This window comes from Malaclemys terrapin, chromosome 9 (assembly GCF_027887155.1).
Source record: "Malaclemys terrapin pileata isolate rMalTer1 chromosome 9, rMalTer1.hap1, whole genome shotgun sequence".
NCBI classification, from domain to species: Eukaryota; Metazoa; Chordata; order Testudines; family Emydidae; genus Malaclemys; species Malaclemys terrapin.
The window spans coordinates 91,276,679-91,292,354 of record NC_071513.1 but is presented as its reverse complement, the minus strand read 5'-3'; the positions used below and the strand labels follow the sequence as shown (position 1 = coordinate 91,292,354).

The 15,676-nt window shown below is 44.1% G+C and overlaps 1 protein-coding gene across 2 annotated transcripts in view; it reads right to left on the bottom strand.

The window, feature by feature from the left end:
• The window catches only part of FNDC3B (fibronectin type III domain containing 3B), a 371,221-nt gene that overhangs the window by 168,981 nt on the left and 186,564 nt on the right, over positions 1-15,676 (bottom strand). For both annotated transcript variants that reach the window (XM_054039466.1, XM_054039465.1), the window contains exon 4: positions 14,430-14,506. In XM_054039466.1, coding sequence (XP_053895441.1) covers positions 14,430-14,506 — 77 coding nt within the window. The remainder of the gene's footprint in view (positions 1-14,429; positions 14,507-15,676) is intronic.

Below are 15,676 nucleotides of genomic sequence, written 5' to 3'. Positions count from 1 at the left end.
AACAGTTTTAGCATAAATTTCAGTTGTTTATAATTTTTTCACTTGGTTTTACTTTTGGACTGAAATTTGGCACGTTTGTTCTCAGATTTGGAGACAATATTTTTTTTCTTATTTAAGCCAAAAGATTCTGCCATTTTTGGGAACAAAGACTGACAAAAATCCATCATCATTTGGGAAAAAAATGTTTTAACCTTTTATTTATTTTCTGAACAGCACTAGATCTTCAGGGGGTATGTGAAAAACTTGAACAGGAAGACTGTCCCAGGTCATAGATGTTTGTTGGTGGTTTGGTGAAAATTGGTTGTGATTTGTCAGAGGTATAAGGATTATAAAATGTACTTTGCTCAAGTACAGAGTTTAATACAGTGATGTAACAGCAGCTAATTATTATTATTTACCATTTGCAGTATTATACTGCCTAGCAGCCCCAGTCATTGACAAGAACCCTGTTGTGTTAGGCACTGGACAAAGACAGACCTAACAGACAGCTTCTGCCCCAAACAGCTTACAATCTAAGTATAGATAGATCGTTGTCTCACAACTCGAGCTGCCTAACAGTTTTCAAGTTGTCAAATGATGGCAAAGAAAAGTTTTAAGGAGGATTTTGAAGGAGGAGTTAGTATTGCCGATCTTTACTAGGAGTTTCTACCAAGCATGTGCATGCATGTGAGTACTAGGAAAATTTGTAAGGAGTGCTTCCTACATCCCAGCATGTGAAGGTGCATATGGAGGGAGACACAGCAAGTTCTGAATTGAGCAATGGAGACAGGTGACAAAGAGAACCTTCTGTACAATAAATCAGTCTCAGGGTTCTGCCACCTACCACACAGTTAAAGGAAGGACATGGGGGAGAAGCCAGGGCTGCTGCCCTATTTACTATCCATACAGTACACAGTGTCCTGGAGGTACTACTATTTGTACCTAGGTGTTCTTATCACAGTTCATTCAGGGTAGACACAGGGTAGACACATTCAGGTTCACACTGTTCACATGAGAGAGACTATTAATCACACAAATACCCAAAGGAGACGCTCCATCTTTAAATGAAATTTTTACAGAGGAAAAATTAGAGTCAAAAGCATTGGTGTGAATTGGAGTTTCTTATGTAATACAAAGTCTCAGTATAATACCTGGTAGGTAGGGTTACCATACGTCCGGATTTTCCCGGACATGTCCGGCTTTTGGGGGCTCAAATCCCCGTCCGGGGGGAAATCCCCCAAAAGCCGGGCATGTCCGGGAAAATCGGGAGGGAGGGCTGGGCCGGGGTCGCGGGGCCGGGGTCGCGGTGCCGGGCCGGGGCCGGGCCGCCGAGGGAGTGCGCGGGGCCGGGGGGTCGGGCCGGGAGCCGGGCCGCCGGGGGGGTGCGCTGGGCCGCGGGGCCGGGAGGTCGGGCCGGGAGCCGGGCCGCCGGGGGGGTGCGCAGGGCAGCGGGGCCGGGAGGTCGGGCCGGGAGCCGGGCCGCCGGGGGGGTGCGTTGGGCTGCGGGGCCGGGAGCCGGGGGGTCGGGCCGGGAGCCGGGCCGCTGGGGGGGGGTGCGTTGGGCCGCGGGGCCGGGAGCCGGGCCGCCGGGGGGGTGCGCTGGGCCGCGGGGCCAGGATCCGGGGGGTGCGTTGGGCCGCGGGGCCGGGAGCCGGGGGGGTCGGGCCGGGAGCTGGGCCGCCGGGGGGGGGTGCGTTGGGCCGCGGGGCCGGGAGCCGGGCCGCCGGGGGGGTGCGCTGGGCCGCGGGGCCGGGATCCGGGGGGTGCGCTGGGCCGCCGGGGCCGGGAGCCGGGGGGTGCGCTGGGCCGCCGGGGCCGGGAGCCGGGGGGGTGCGCTGGACCGCCGGGGCCGGCTGGCAGTGCTGGGCGGGCCGGGGGTGGTCGGCCGGGGCCGGGGCCAGCCTGGGCCGCACCTCCTCCCCCCACACCGCCCCTTACCTGCCCAGGCTTCCCGCGAATTAAATGTTCGCGGGAAGCAGGGGAGGGGGCGGAGACTTTGGGGAGGGGGCGGAGTTGGGGCGGGGGGAGGGGGCGGGGCTGGGGGCGGGGCCAGGGCCCCGTGGAGTGTCCTCCTTTTGGAGGCACAAAATATGGTAACCCTACTGGTAGGTGCTACTCTGTATAAACCAGAATACAAAGCATTTACTTTGATATATCTGGTCATTAATAGGGGGGAGGGGTAGCTCAGTGGTTTGAGCATTGGTCTGCTAAACCCAGGGTTGTGAGTTCAATCCTTGAGGGGGCCACTTAGGGATCTGGGGCAAAATCAGTACTTGGTCCTGCTAGTGAAAGCAGGGGGCTGGACTCGATGACCTTTCAAGGTCCCTTCCAGTTCTAGGAGATGGGATATCTCCATTAACCTTTAGCCCTACAGTGTAGGTCAGCAATTTGAAAACTGTCGTTCTTAGATTTCAGAGATTTATAAAACTCCAGACAGACACTGAATGGGACTTCAGGGATTCATTTAGATCATAAGATTACTTTAATTCTTGTAATGTCAGACTGTCCATCTTTTATATTCTGCTCTCTTCAGCTTGCATGACATCCCTTATTCACCAGCCATGTATCAGTTCTGGACAAGACACTGAAGAGAAATTTAGGGTAGGAGGGGGGGAAAAAAGTCCAAATGCTCAGATTTTAAAATAAATACTTATTTGTGTAGTGTAAGAGTTTGTAATAAAATGTCAACTCTACTTATCTCAAGCTTAGATCATGTTCTAACCCAGGGTTCTCAAACTTTTGTACTGGTGACCCCTTTCACATAGCAAGCCTCTGAGTGCGACCCCCCCTTATCAATTAAAAACACTTTTTAATATATTTAACACCATTATAAATGCTGGAGGCAAAGCGGGGTTTGGGGTGGTGGCTGACAGCTTGCGACCCCCCCCCCATGTAATAGCCTCGCGACCCCCTGAGGGGTCCTGACCCCCAGTTTGAGAACCCCTGTTCTAACCTGACTGGCATTTAAAGACCCAAAATTTCTAGTATGAGACAGAGCACGTCTTTTCATCATTTGGCTTTAATTAGGCCAAGCCTGAAAGAAGGCTTGGAATGTACCAGGCAAGCACAAGCTCTTATCTGCAAAGTTAGATTAGATTTTATGTTTTCGATGAAGGAGATATATAAATAGGTCGACAAATAGACCAAACAGAAAGATTGTGGTGTGTGTATTTGGGTGTAATGACAACTGAAAATTAAACTGTGATCTGTCTCCTAGAAGATGAATCCTGAAAAAAAATGCTCAAGGCCCTTTTGAAGACCTTCAGATGAATTTCTGCCACTGGATGGAGCTAAGAGATATCAGCATATTTGAGAGGTCAGGAGATCAGCTAGTTTTATAACTGACTGCATCAAGGATTGAACAGAGCACATCTTTCATTTGTTTATTCCCAAATTCATAAATGTTGGCAACTCAATTGTGCCTGCAAGCGACACGACTGTTCTAAATCAAACCCATATACACCAATGCTCTGTTTACATGGGCAAAAGATCCTCTGCGTGGCCAAATGTGGGATTTGCAGGTGCAACATGCACCTGTCAATTTTGCAGATGCAGGTCAGATGGCTACTTATGACATTATGCCCATAATAAATAAATGACAACCCTATATATTATATGTCAGAGAGTAGGTAACTAAGCAGAAGTTAACAACACTTCAGTTGGTTTTGATTTTGTAAAATTCATGTTGGACAGATTTTAGTTTTGCAAAACCATACTTGGAGATGAAATCCAGGTCCCATTTCATCCAAACCTGCCAAATAAAAAGGGTTTAGTCCCATCTAGTTTTGATCCATTTCTATAAATAGCACAGAGACTGGGGAAAGTTAAATTTTGCTATTTAAAGAAAGTCAGCAAATGTTTTTGTTCACCTATGCCTGTTTGCCTGTCTTGCCTTTTAGACTGTAAGTTCCTTGGGGCACAGACTGTTTTCTATTATGTGTGTATTCAGTGCCTACTACAATGGGTCCCAACTCTGACTGTGACCTTTAGGTTCTACTGGAATATAAACAACAACTAGCTGAAAGACAGTTACCTTTTCTGTAACTGGTGTTCTTCAAGATGTGTTGCTCATGTCTATTCCACAATAGGTGTGCGTGCTCGCCACGTGCACCGGTGCTGGAAGTTTTTCCCCTAGCAGTACTTGTAGGGGAGTGCCCCTAACAACCCCTGGAGTGGCACCTCCATGGCACGGTATAAGGGGTGCTGCATGCTCCCCCCACCCTCAGTTCCTTCTTGCCAGAGAACTCCAACAGAGGGGAAGGAGGGCGGGATGTGGAATAGACATGAGCAAGACATCTCGAAGAACACCAGTTATGGAAAAGGTAACTGTCTTTTCTTCTTCGAGTGATTGCTCATGTCTATTCCACAATAGGTGATTCCAAGCTATATCTGTTGGAGGTGGGTAGGAGTTCACAAATTCTTGGGGGGGAGCACAGCCCTGTCGAACCCGGTGTCCTCCCTGGTCTGGGAGACGATCACATAATGCGAGGTGAACATGTGAACTGAAGACCATGTGTCAGCCCTGCAAATGTCCTGAATGGGGACATGGGCTAAAAAGGCAGCTGACGAGGCTTGCGCTCTAGTTGAATGTGCCCTTACAATCGACGGTGGACGGATTCCCGCCAGGTCATGACAGGTACAAGGTGATCCAGTTGGACAGCCGCTGAGTAGAGAGTGGCCAACCCCTCATGCATTCGGCCGAGGAGATGAACAGCTCTGAAGAATTCCTGAACAGCTTAGTCCGTTCCAAGTAAAAGGCCAGAGCCCGTTGTGACGTTGCACTCTATATGATTTCATGAAAATATGCTAATGAGTTTGAATATAATGTAACTGAAATATGCTTCATGCAAAAGGTCTCTTGTAAGGTATCATTACAAAGCTTATAATCTACGGAGTGTGGTCATCCTATTTGTATAAATGTATCACTCTCGTATCTGAAACTAGAAATATGAAATATAACTCTGAGGGCCTATTGTAATTAAACAAAGTGTGGATCATTAATGGTGGTTTGGAATCTTGATGGCTCCCATCAACCATGACAATTGTCTGCAGATGGCTCTGTTTTACCTGTAAGTTTTCCTGTATACATGTGTGCTGGCAAGTGGGTAATGAAGTCTTACAGTGACATGTAATCATGTCACCTGAACTGAAATCCACCTTTAATCTGGTGCTTTTCCATTGAGAAGGAGGGAGTGGGAACCCAAAGACTGCCAAAGGATTCCCGCCTTATGCAAAAGATATATAAGTCGGTAGAACAGAACAAAGTGCGGCAGCCATCATGAGAAATCCCGTAGTTACCACCTGAGCTGGAACAAGGGCTGTACCAGGGGAAAGGACTGTGCCCAGACTAGGAAGGCGTCCAGTCTGTGAAAGAAACTTATTGAAACGTCTCTCAGGGTGAGATTTTATCTGTACTTAGTTGTATTACTGTATTAGGCTTAGATTTGCGTGTTTTATTTTATTTTACTTGGTAATTCACTGTGTTCTGTCTATTACTACTTGGAACCACTTAGATCCTACTTTCTGTATTTAATGAAATCACTTTTTACTTATTAATTAACCCAGAGTATGTATTAATACCTGGGGTGGGGGGACAAACAGCTGTGCATATCTCTCTATCAGTGTTATAGAGGACGAACAATTTATGAGTTTATCCAGTATAAGCCTTATACAGGGTAAAACGGATTTATTTGGGGTTTGGACCCCATTAGGAGTTGGGCATCTGAGTGTTAAAGACAGGAACACTTCTCTCAAGTTGCTTTCAGTTAAGTCTGCAGCTTTGGGGCACATGGTTCAGACCCTGGGTCTGTGCTGGAGCAGACTGGTGTGTCTGGCTCAGCAAGACAGGGTGCTGGATTCCCAGGCTGGCAGGGAAAGCAGGAGCAGAAGTAGTCTTGGCACATCAGTTGGCAGTTCCCAAGGGGGTTTCTGTGATCCAACCCATCACACCCGTCTCACATCCAGCGTGTGGAGGTGGCGCTCCTCACTGGACACATGGGGCTTAGGGCAGAGGATCGTCAGGAAAATGTCCTGACCCATGTGGTAGGCAGAGACCACCTTCGGGAGGAACGAAGGATGTGGGCGGAGCTGAACCTTATCTTTATGGAACACCGTGTACAGGGGCTCAGAGGTCTGGGCCCTGAATTCCGAGAACCTACAGGAAGGCTACCTTCCACAAGAGGTGTGACCATGAGCACGTAGCTAACGGCTCAAAGGGGGGACCCATTAACCGGGCCAGCACCAAGTTCAGGTCCCACTGTGGGACTGCAGGCCTAACGTACTAGTCTCCAAGAAACTGGGTGCCTTAACATTTTTATTTATTCACTTTGATTTAGCAGAAGTATGTATCCAAGCTCACGCCAGTCCTGACAATTTCAATGCCAGATTCTTGGCATTCATCACTTAAAAACACTCACTATTAAACCTAGATGTCTAGTTTAGCTAGTAGACAGTAGGAATATGCACATTGGCTTCAATGACATGATAAATCATTACAGCGCTTAAGAAATAATTACTGTATATGGGGTTGATATTTATGAATTAAGGATTACTCTACAACATTCACTGTAAGGATATTTGCAACCTGGCAAATCTGCCTTACACAGAGAGTTAAGAAAATTAATCTGTTTAGCTTATCAAAGAGAAAGTTAAAAGGTGACTCAATCACAGTGTGTTCGCACATGAAGAGAAGAGTTGTTAGTAGAGGACTCTTCAATCTAGTAGGCAAAAACATAAAAAAACAATGGCTGGAAGCTGAAGCTAGACAATTTGACTGAAAATAAGGTGCACTTTTTTTTTTTTTTTTTTTTTTTTTTTTTAAAGTGAAGGTGACTGGCTGTTGGAACAACACACCTAGGGATGTGATATATTATCCATTACTTGAAATTTTTAAATCAAGATTGGATGTCTTTCTAGAAGATACACTTAGCTCCATCAAAAGTTATGGGTTTCATGCAGAAATTACTGGGTAAAAATGTAAGGCTTGTATTATTATTCAGAAGGTCACACAAGAGGATTATAATGGTCCCCTTTGGGACTTAAAAAAACATCTGTGAATGTATGCATACGGTGTGTCATATGAGTACAAAAGAATTGCACAGCACGGAGAGACAAAAATCAGAAAGGTTAAGGCACAAAATAAGTTACGACTCCCATGGGACATAAAATGAAATAAGTAGTTCTATAGATTAATTAGAAATAAGAAAAAGACCAAGGAAAATGTAGGTCTATTAGTTAAGAGAGAACAAGAGCAAATAATGGATGACACAGAGAAGGCTGAACTATTTAATGCCTTTTTTGCTTTAGTAAGTTAATTGTGACCAGATGCTTAACTCAATTAATATTAACAAGGAGGATCTTGGGCCAAAATAAGGAAGTTGTGGAATGCCTGTCATTGAAGATTTTTAAGAACAAGCTAGAGAAAAACCTGTCAAAGATGATCTAGTTATACTTAATCATGCCTCCACATGGAGGGGTGGGAGGGTGGAGTATTGGACTACCGGACCTGCTGTAGTCCCTTCCAGCCCTACATTTCTATGATTCTATTTCAATTAGGCATGTGATTTTTTAAAAAAACTGATATACAGCTCTACCCCGATATAATGCGACCCGATATAACACGAAGCAGTGCTCCGGGGGGGCGGGGCTGCGCACTCCGGTGGATCAAAGCAAGTTTGATATAACACAGTTTCACCTATAAGATATTTTGGCTCCCAAGGACAGCGTTATATCGAGGTAGAGGTGTAGCTATAGCAGTGTGGACAGTTATACCAAACCTATTTTGCTTTCCGAACTGGAAGAAGTTATACCGGTACACAGTTACTGCGTTAACACTTGAGGGGAGAAGTTCCCACAGATGGACACCCAAAAATTTTTAATTTGGTTTGCGCACCGTTCCTATGCAATGTTTTGAGACATTACCAATGTCTTAATATGATGACACAAACCAATTATTTAATGAAGATCCTGCAAATAAAACTATGTACTGTATTGAACCAAATGTCAGAAATACACCCAGAAAGCTACAGAGAGGAGAACTGTAGTGTGCAATCTCCTCAAAATATATGACATTTACAGTGCAACTCTTTATAGATGGAGCAGAAGAAAGGTACATTTCTTTGAGAGGATTGGAAAGAGCATGTTGGGGGAGACAATCTGTGTCTGTTAGCACATACTCCCCTGATTCCTTCATTCCCTCCTCTCATGAGAAACATTACAGAAAGGTCCTGACACAGATAATCTTGGGTTGTGCCTCTCCATCCCAGACTGGCCTGAAAACTGATTCATATTAATGATGCTTCTCTGTGTTTATACAAAACATGTGTATGGATTGAATTTGCCTACTTTTGTGTGTCAACAGTGTGCCCTTGTTGCCAAGAAGGCTGACGGCATATTGGGCTGTATTAGTAGGAGCATTGCCAGCAGATCGAGGGAAGATTATTCCCCTCTATTCAGCACGGGTGAGGCCACATCTGGAGTATTGTGTCCAGTTTTGGACAGAAAGGATGTGGAAAAATTGGAGAGAGTCCAGCAGAGGGCAACGAAAATGATTAGGGGTCAGGAGCACATGATTTATGAGGAGAGGCTAAAGGAACCGGGCTTATTTTGTCTGCAGAAGAGAAGAGTGAGGGGGGATTTGATAGCAACCTTCAATTACCTGAAGGGGGGTTCCAAAGAGGATGGAGCTAGGCTGTTCTCAGTGGTGGCAGATGACAGAACAAGGAGCAATGGTCTCAAGTTGCATTTGGGGAGTGTAGTGGGGTGAAAACCCACTCAAGCCCTGAAGGGGTTGGAAAAGCCCTGCAGAGGGCTGGGACTGTGAAAGGGAGCAGAACCCTGGCTGACTGGGGGAAGTGGCAGCAGCTGGGGCCACGCCCCAAACCAAGCAACTGGGCCTTATAAGAAGGCCAGGGAAGCCGGAGGAAAAAGTCTCTCTCTGACTGGAGAGGGAGACTGGCCTGGCTGCTTGGGAACTCACCCAGGGGACCTAGAGTGAGGTATGGCTGGGGAAAGGCCTTAGGAGCTGGGAAGCCCTAGGCCAGCAACTCCTCAGGCTGCAGGGCCTAGTTCTAGGCCCACCTAGGTATTGGGCTTGCAGAGGGGCAGCCTGAGGGTGGGTAAAGGCAGCCAGGCCAAACCCAACCTTGCCTATGATGAGTGGCTGATATTGCAGTCTGCCCCAGGACGTGGGGCTAGACGATGACTGGCAATAGCCTTATACTGAGGCCAGGTGGGAATAGTGGGTGGGGATTCCCCAGGGAGGGGAGACCCTAAGACTGAGGGGGTACAGCCAGGGGGCAGCACCCCAGGTACAAGGGCACCGGGGTCCTGGGAGGGGCACGGGGCCACTGGTAAAGCGGATCACCAGCCTGCAGAGGGCGGTCCGGAGCTGGAACAAGCTAATTCCCGGAAGTAAGCAGCAGGAGGCACCGCATGGGTGAGTCTGTGCCTCTACAGGGAGGTCTAGGTTGGATATTAGGAAAAACTATTTCATTAGGAGGGTGGTGAAGCCCTGGAATGGGTTACCTAGGGAGATGTTGGAATCTCCATCCTTAGAAGTTTTAAAGGCCTGGCTTGACAAAGCCTGGGTGGGATGATTTAGTTGGGGTTGGTCCTGCTTTGAGCTGGGGGTTGGACTAGATGACCCCCTGAGGTCTCTTCCAACCCTAATCTTCTATGATTGTGTGTGTGGTTTTCTTGAAGACTATGAAGACATAACAAAGCCATAAAAATATTCTAGAAGATTAACAGATTCCAGCAGCTACATTAACTGTGAGCAACTCTTTCCACTCAAATTAAAAGTGACAGAATTTATTACATCTTCTGCCAACTGGTTCAAGAAATATTAACAACATTGTATTTAAACTAGCAAAGACAGGAAATTTCAGGCAACTGACCATGGCTCTGATTCAGGAAAGGATCCCTATTCTGGAAAGCACTTAAGCACATGCTATGCTATCGATCCCATTTGATTTGCTGCTTTAAGGGATTATTTAAGTTTAAGCTTGTGAAGTTAATTAAAACACTCATCATCAGTTGCTGCTGTCTAGGATAGGCTGTCAAAGGGAAGGATACACACACAACATTTAAAATATGCAATCCATAAAAAATTGCAACACATCAGCAAAGTAACTTGATTATAATTACCTCAACCCTTTAATACAGAGTCAAACATAATCTTATCCTACTCTACTGCTTCCTTTTCTATCCCTCTTGTTGCTTTACTGCCTCAATCAGAATTGCATATATTTCTTTGCATCTTTTATTAATTAAATTTAACACAAACTACGGTACACTTAAGTCTGAATATCAGGTTCTATAGAGGCACCAGCTTGGCAGTCATTGTTGACCTCCTTAGGATATGTATGTGGAGAAAGCAGAAAGTTGTGAAGAAACTGGGTAAGGATTAATAAAGCAAGAGGCTGAAACAGAGACATGATAGGGATGAGCTACACACACACACACACACACACACACACACACACACACACACACACACACACACACACACAACCATAAAAGGGGAAGAGAGCACTTACTGTGAGAAAAATAATATTGTGTGCACTTCGACAGTGTTTTTCATCTTTAGATTCTGAAGTGCTTTACAAAGGTGGATAAATGTCATTGTAATATTACAGAGGGGGGTAATGGAGGCTGTGAGTCACACACCAAGCATCAGTGGAAACCAGGAATAGAACCTACATCCCCTGACTTCCATTACCCAACAGCTTCCCCATCACAAAGAAGTTGGCTAGCTGAGAAGAAAAGGAACCTGGTTCATGTCCTATAGTACAAAGTGACTGGCCGAACTGTTCCTTGCTTAAAAAAACAACAATCACCAAACATGGGTGATGAGAGCTGTTGGTGTATGTTTCCTTCCATTATTTTCCCGGATTTCTTCCTCCCCAGGAACATTCTCTTGACTTTTATAACAGAGACAAACCCCTCTTCCTAATCAAGACTACTCACGTAGTCCTTGAAGTCTGTAAATAGACTCCAACTGTTTTACTGTTCATTGCCAATAGACTTGGTCTTGCAGGGCACAGAGAGACATCCTGCCAGCTCCCTTTTACCGAACGTTTTTGCAATGCTGCAGAGGTAATGAAGCATCATTTTAATCCTGGGTTGCAGTCACTGGATGGCAAATGTAATGTTCAAGGTTAATACACTCCGCTCCAAAAGCTTGGCATAACAAGATGGAAAAAAGTTTTCATGGCTCTCTCTTAATAGACACGGTTATTTCTCCACAGGGTTATTTGCTTTCTGCCTGAGTCTGAGATGTACACTTTGAGGGCAGACAAAACCAAAATAAAATGTATTTTTATTCACATCTTGGAGTCCCACTTATTTGCTTTACATCCTTGCCCAGGCTCTGCCAAAAGAGACAGAACACAATTCAAATTATCATGCAATAAACCCTATTAAATACCAGCATAACAGAGCAAAGGAAACAGCGAACACCACACACACAGCTAGTACATCATCATCATCAACCAACCAATTTGACTGCTATGTTCTTTCAACTATTATTTAGCATGAAGTCATCTGTCAGGCAAAATATTCATTTTCCACATGACAGAAAGGACATTCTGAGGCTTGTAAAAATTAGTATATAGTTTCCCCTAAAACTTTGCAATATGCATTTCCAGCTGCTTTTCTTAGAAAGAAAATATCTTTTAGAAGGTACTTAAAAGGCTTCTTTGGTGTAGATTATTATTGCAGAAATGCTTGGGAGTTGAAGAAGTGGCACTGGGTTCAGAAACAAGTACAATCTATGGATTATTACTGCCAAAGGCAAATTTTGGGAGATACCTCGGTAATATACTGCCATTTATCTTGGTAGAGCCTGAACCAAGATGAGAGAAAAGGAGTTTAATACTAAAAGATGTTAAAAAGAGGAGAAAACAAATTCAAAGAGAAAATAAGCAAATGTTTTCTTTTTTAATAAAACCATTTAAATTATTATAATCTTGTATTTTTTCCAGTACTGTCCACCAATGCTCAGAGCAGATTTTATATTTTATTCACTAAATAACAAGATTTTTAAAGGCACAAATGGCAGTTAGGTACCCAAAGTATTTTTATAACACTTAAAATCCACTAAGAAAGAAATTAAAAATATATATATGTTACTTCAAAAAAAATAATATAAATACCCACATCTCCAAACAATGCCCTTAGAAAAATGATGAGTTCTGCAGTGTGCCCTAAATATTAACAACTTTGGGCTCTGTTGGACCAAATGAAAAGGACAGGCAAGGTCCAGAGTCAAAACTCCCTCATGGAAAAAGCCCTGCCTCCAGCTCCCACCCACTGAAAACAAAGTACTGATTCCAACTACAACAGTATCACAATGGGAAAGAGCTGACCTCTCAGGTAGTCAGGTCTCAAATCAGTTACCCCTTTTCATTCCACTTGGAAGCCAATCAGAAGCCAGAGTGGACTATGGAGTATCAGTGTAACGTATTTTCTGTATGACGCTCAGTGGCCAACAATATTCAGCATCAGCTTCAGCTCATGAATGGCTTAAGGAGTATCATCACTTTTATGCATACTCTATGAGATAATCTCAAGGTGACTAGGGTTCGGTTGCATGAAGCAAGGTCATTTCTCAGGGTGCAGAAAACAAAACAAAATCAATGGCTCTTAGCCACAGCTGCTACCTGAACGTTCAAGAGCAGCCAGGATTGAATAAGATCCCCAAACGGAGAGCCTGCATAACAAAGAACAGATGCATTCTCAAAGGTTATGATCTTGCACATGGATTCATACGCAACAACACACTCTTGCCCACACGGAGGTCAGCACTTATTTAAGCCTTTACAGCAGGGGTGGCCAACCTCTGGCTCCGGAGCCACATGTGGCTCTTCAGAGGTTAATATGTGGCTCCTTACACAGGCGCCAACTCTGGGGCTGGAGCTACAGTTGCCAACTTTCCAATGTGCTACAGGGTGCTCACTGCTCAACCCCTGGCTTTGCCCCAGCCCCACTCCACTCCTTCCCCCAAAGCCCCCACCCCTTCCCCTGAGTCTGTTGTGCCCTTGCTCCTCCTCCTCCCTTCCCCCAGCCTCCTGCACACCACAAAACAGCTGATCGCAGAGGGCAGGAGGTGCAGGGATGGAGGGTTAGGTGCTGCTGGCGGGTGGGAGACACAGGGGGCGGGGGGAGCTGAAGAGGGACTGCTGATGTGTTACTGTGGCTCTTTGGCAATGCACATTGGTAAATTCTGGCTCCTTCTCAGGCTCAGGTTGGCCACCCCTGCTTTACAGCATTGGTGCTTGCATCAGAACCTCCAACAAACCTGGTGGCCCCATAGAGAATGATTCACACGGTTCCCTAAAACCCATCTCCAGCACCGCTGGCCCCAGAAGGCCCAAGGAATTGGGAGGAAGCTAGAACTCTGCCATAGAAAAGCATATTGAACTATCTGCTAAGCCATTAGACCAGCCTACAATCAAGTCTTTCATGAGGTCTTTCAAATACATATGGCTATTATAGATTCCATTTAAACTCAACCCACACATTGTTTACTGGAGACAGAATCCAGTCTATTCCTATTAAAAATACAAAAAAGATTTGATATTAAAATAATTAAAGATTTTCTTTGGTTATTTAAAATGTCAGATAGTTTAAAATATTTAAAAATTAAATGTATGTGTACACGTCAGTGGGACTTTTACCTGACAAAGTCCTAGGAGTCATTGAAATGGCCATAGGATCAGGTTTGTTGTATCACAACCAGAGTCAGGCCACCTTGTCCAACCTCTTTACTTGAAAACTCAGACAAGTTTGCAGAAGACGCAAAGAAAACAGATTTTTAATAATCTTATGTGGATGTCTTATATGGAATATCAATTACTGTTTTTAAGAGACCAGGCAGATATACCCTAAAAGAGGACATTTTTCTTAAACATTTGCCTTTTTTTTTTTTTTGCCTTTTTCATAAATTAAAAAATAGGAGACAATTCACAGCCTTTTAAAAAACAATATGTGTTGGTTATTCTACATTATTTCCTGCTGTGATGACAATGATGAGCAATAGTGCCTTTTGCAGGCAGTATAAATGCACTGGGTTCTTCTCCCCACTTCTCTCTTGGCTGGTACACTACCTAACTGATTATCTCCTATCCAACAAGTTTCAGTTATTTTGAGGAGTTTATTCTCTATTCAGTGTGTATGTGTAGCTTTTATTACTAGAATATAGGTAAAGATGGTATTTTACTATTTTGTATATACACAATTGTAAAGGGGGAAGAAGAGCATTGCTTTACCTACTGCGGTAATGGTGAAATGGGGTGAAAATGCATTATACATTTGCCAGCATAACTACACTTTCCAACAGTAAGCAAAGAACATCCTAGCCAGACTTTTGAGAATCAGGGCTATTGCCCTCATATGCAAATGTACACCTTAAAAATCAAAATTAGATTTATGTTGCTGAAGAAACATACCTGTGAGATATAACCTGGAGGCACATGTATAGGGGGAATGGATCCATTGGGTGACATCATGGGAACCTCTGCCGGTCCTAGTTGGAAAAAAAGAATAAAAGATTTATTTATTTATTTTTAAACACAATTAAGCTCACATAAATTGTGCTGACAATCATCCCCAGTTAGAAACTTGTAACAACTGAAATTGAACAGTTCAAATAACTTCCAGTGTCTGGCTAATTTCTCTTGGGCCAATACACTTGAGCCATTGCCATATAGCTTTTAAAAAATACTTTTTTTATTATTATTAAATGAATGTTTTCAGTTATAAAAGAACAAAAATGCAGCCCTTATGTTGTTATCCACACAGCAAAGAAGATATAGGTAAGCAATAATGTGAACTCCCCTTCCATAGGCCACAATTCCTATACATCACTAACCTGAATGAATTTTCCTCTTTTAGAGATCTAAGGAAATTGGGACTGCACGTTCTAGACAGCTCCCGAGTAAAGCCTCCAGTTATACCAAAGTTCACACATGTGAAAGAGTCTTTTCAAGAGCACACTAGGACCAAACTCTTAATCTCAGCAATTCAGACTAACCTTGGAATGTGACTTATGTAAGCAAGAGGCTTATAGCTTCCACTAAGAAACCCAGCCCCAGATGTACTAGTTCCATTTTGAGGTATCAAATACAACTATAACAAAGTAAGTGCCATAAGTATTAGATTATTACAAACTGAGCCATACTACTAAAAAATAGCTAGGTAAAATGGAAAATAGAAATTGTTTACTCAACAATTTAAAGCAACATTTAAATAGCAGCAGTTAAGATTAGGAAAGGCAATTAATAGAGATGCAGAGCGGTCAACAACAGCAGACGTTGTCCCGATAGCAAAGTGCCAACCAAATCCCAAGGGATTTTTTACTGGATTGTTTTGAAAAAGTATGACGCTATCTAAGTAAATTCTTATTACATATCAGTTACAAGTGATATTGTAAATAAATATTGTAGTGGTGCCTGCCAGTGATGCTAGATTAATAACGTGTACACAGTGAAGCAATCTATAATATCCAAATACATTTGAGAAAAGTATGGGAGAATTCTGCTCCCACTTACAGCACAGTAAATGAAAGTGTAGTTTGGTCTTATATTTCTATACATGAATTTACAGCCTTCACTGAGGTCCAATACAGCAGTCATTTAACAGCATACCTCAACACCAGGGCCGAATCAATGCAGAGGCTTTAGGGGCTGCAGCCCAG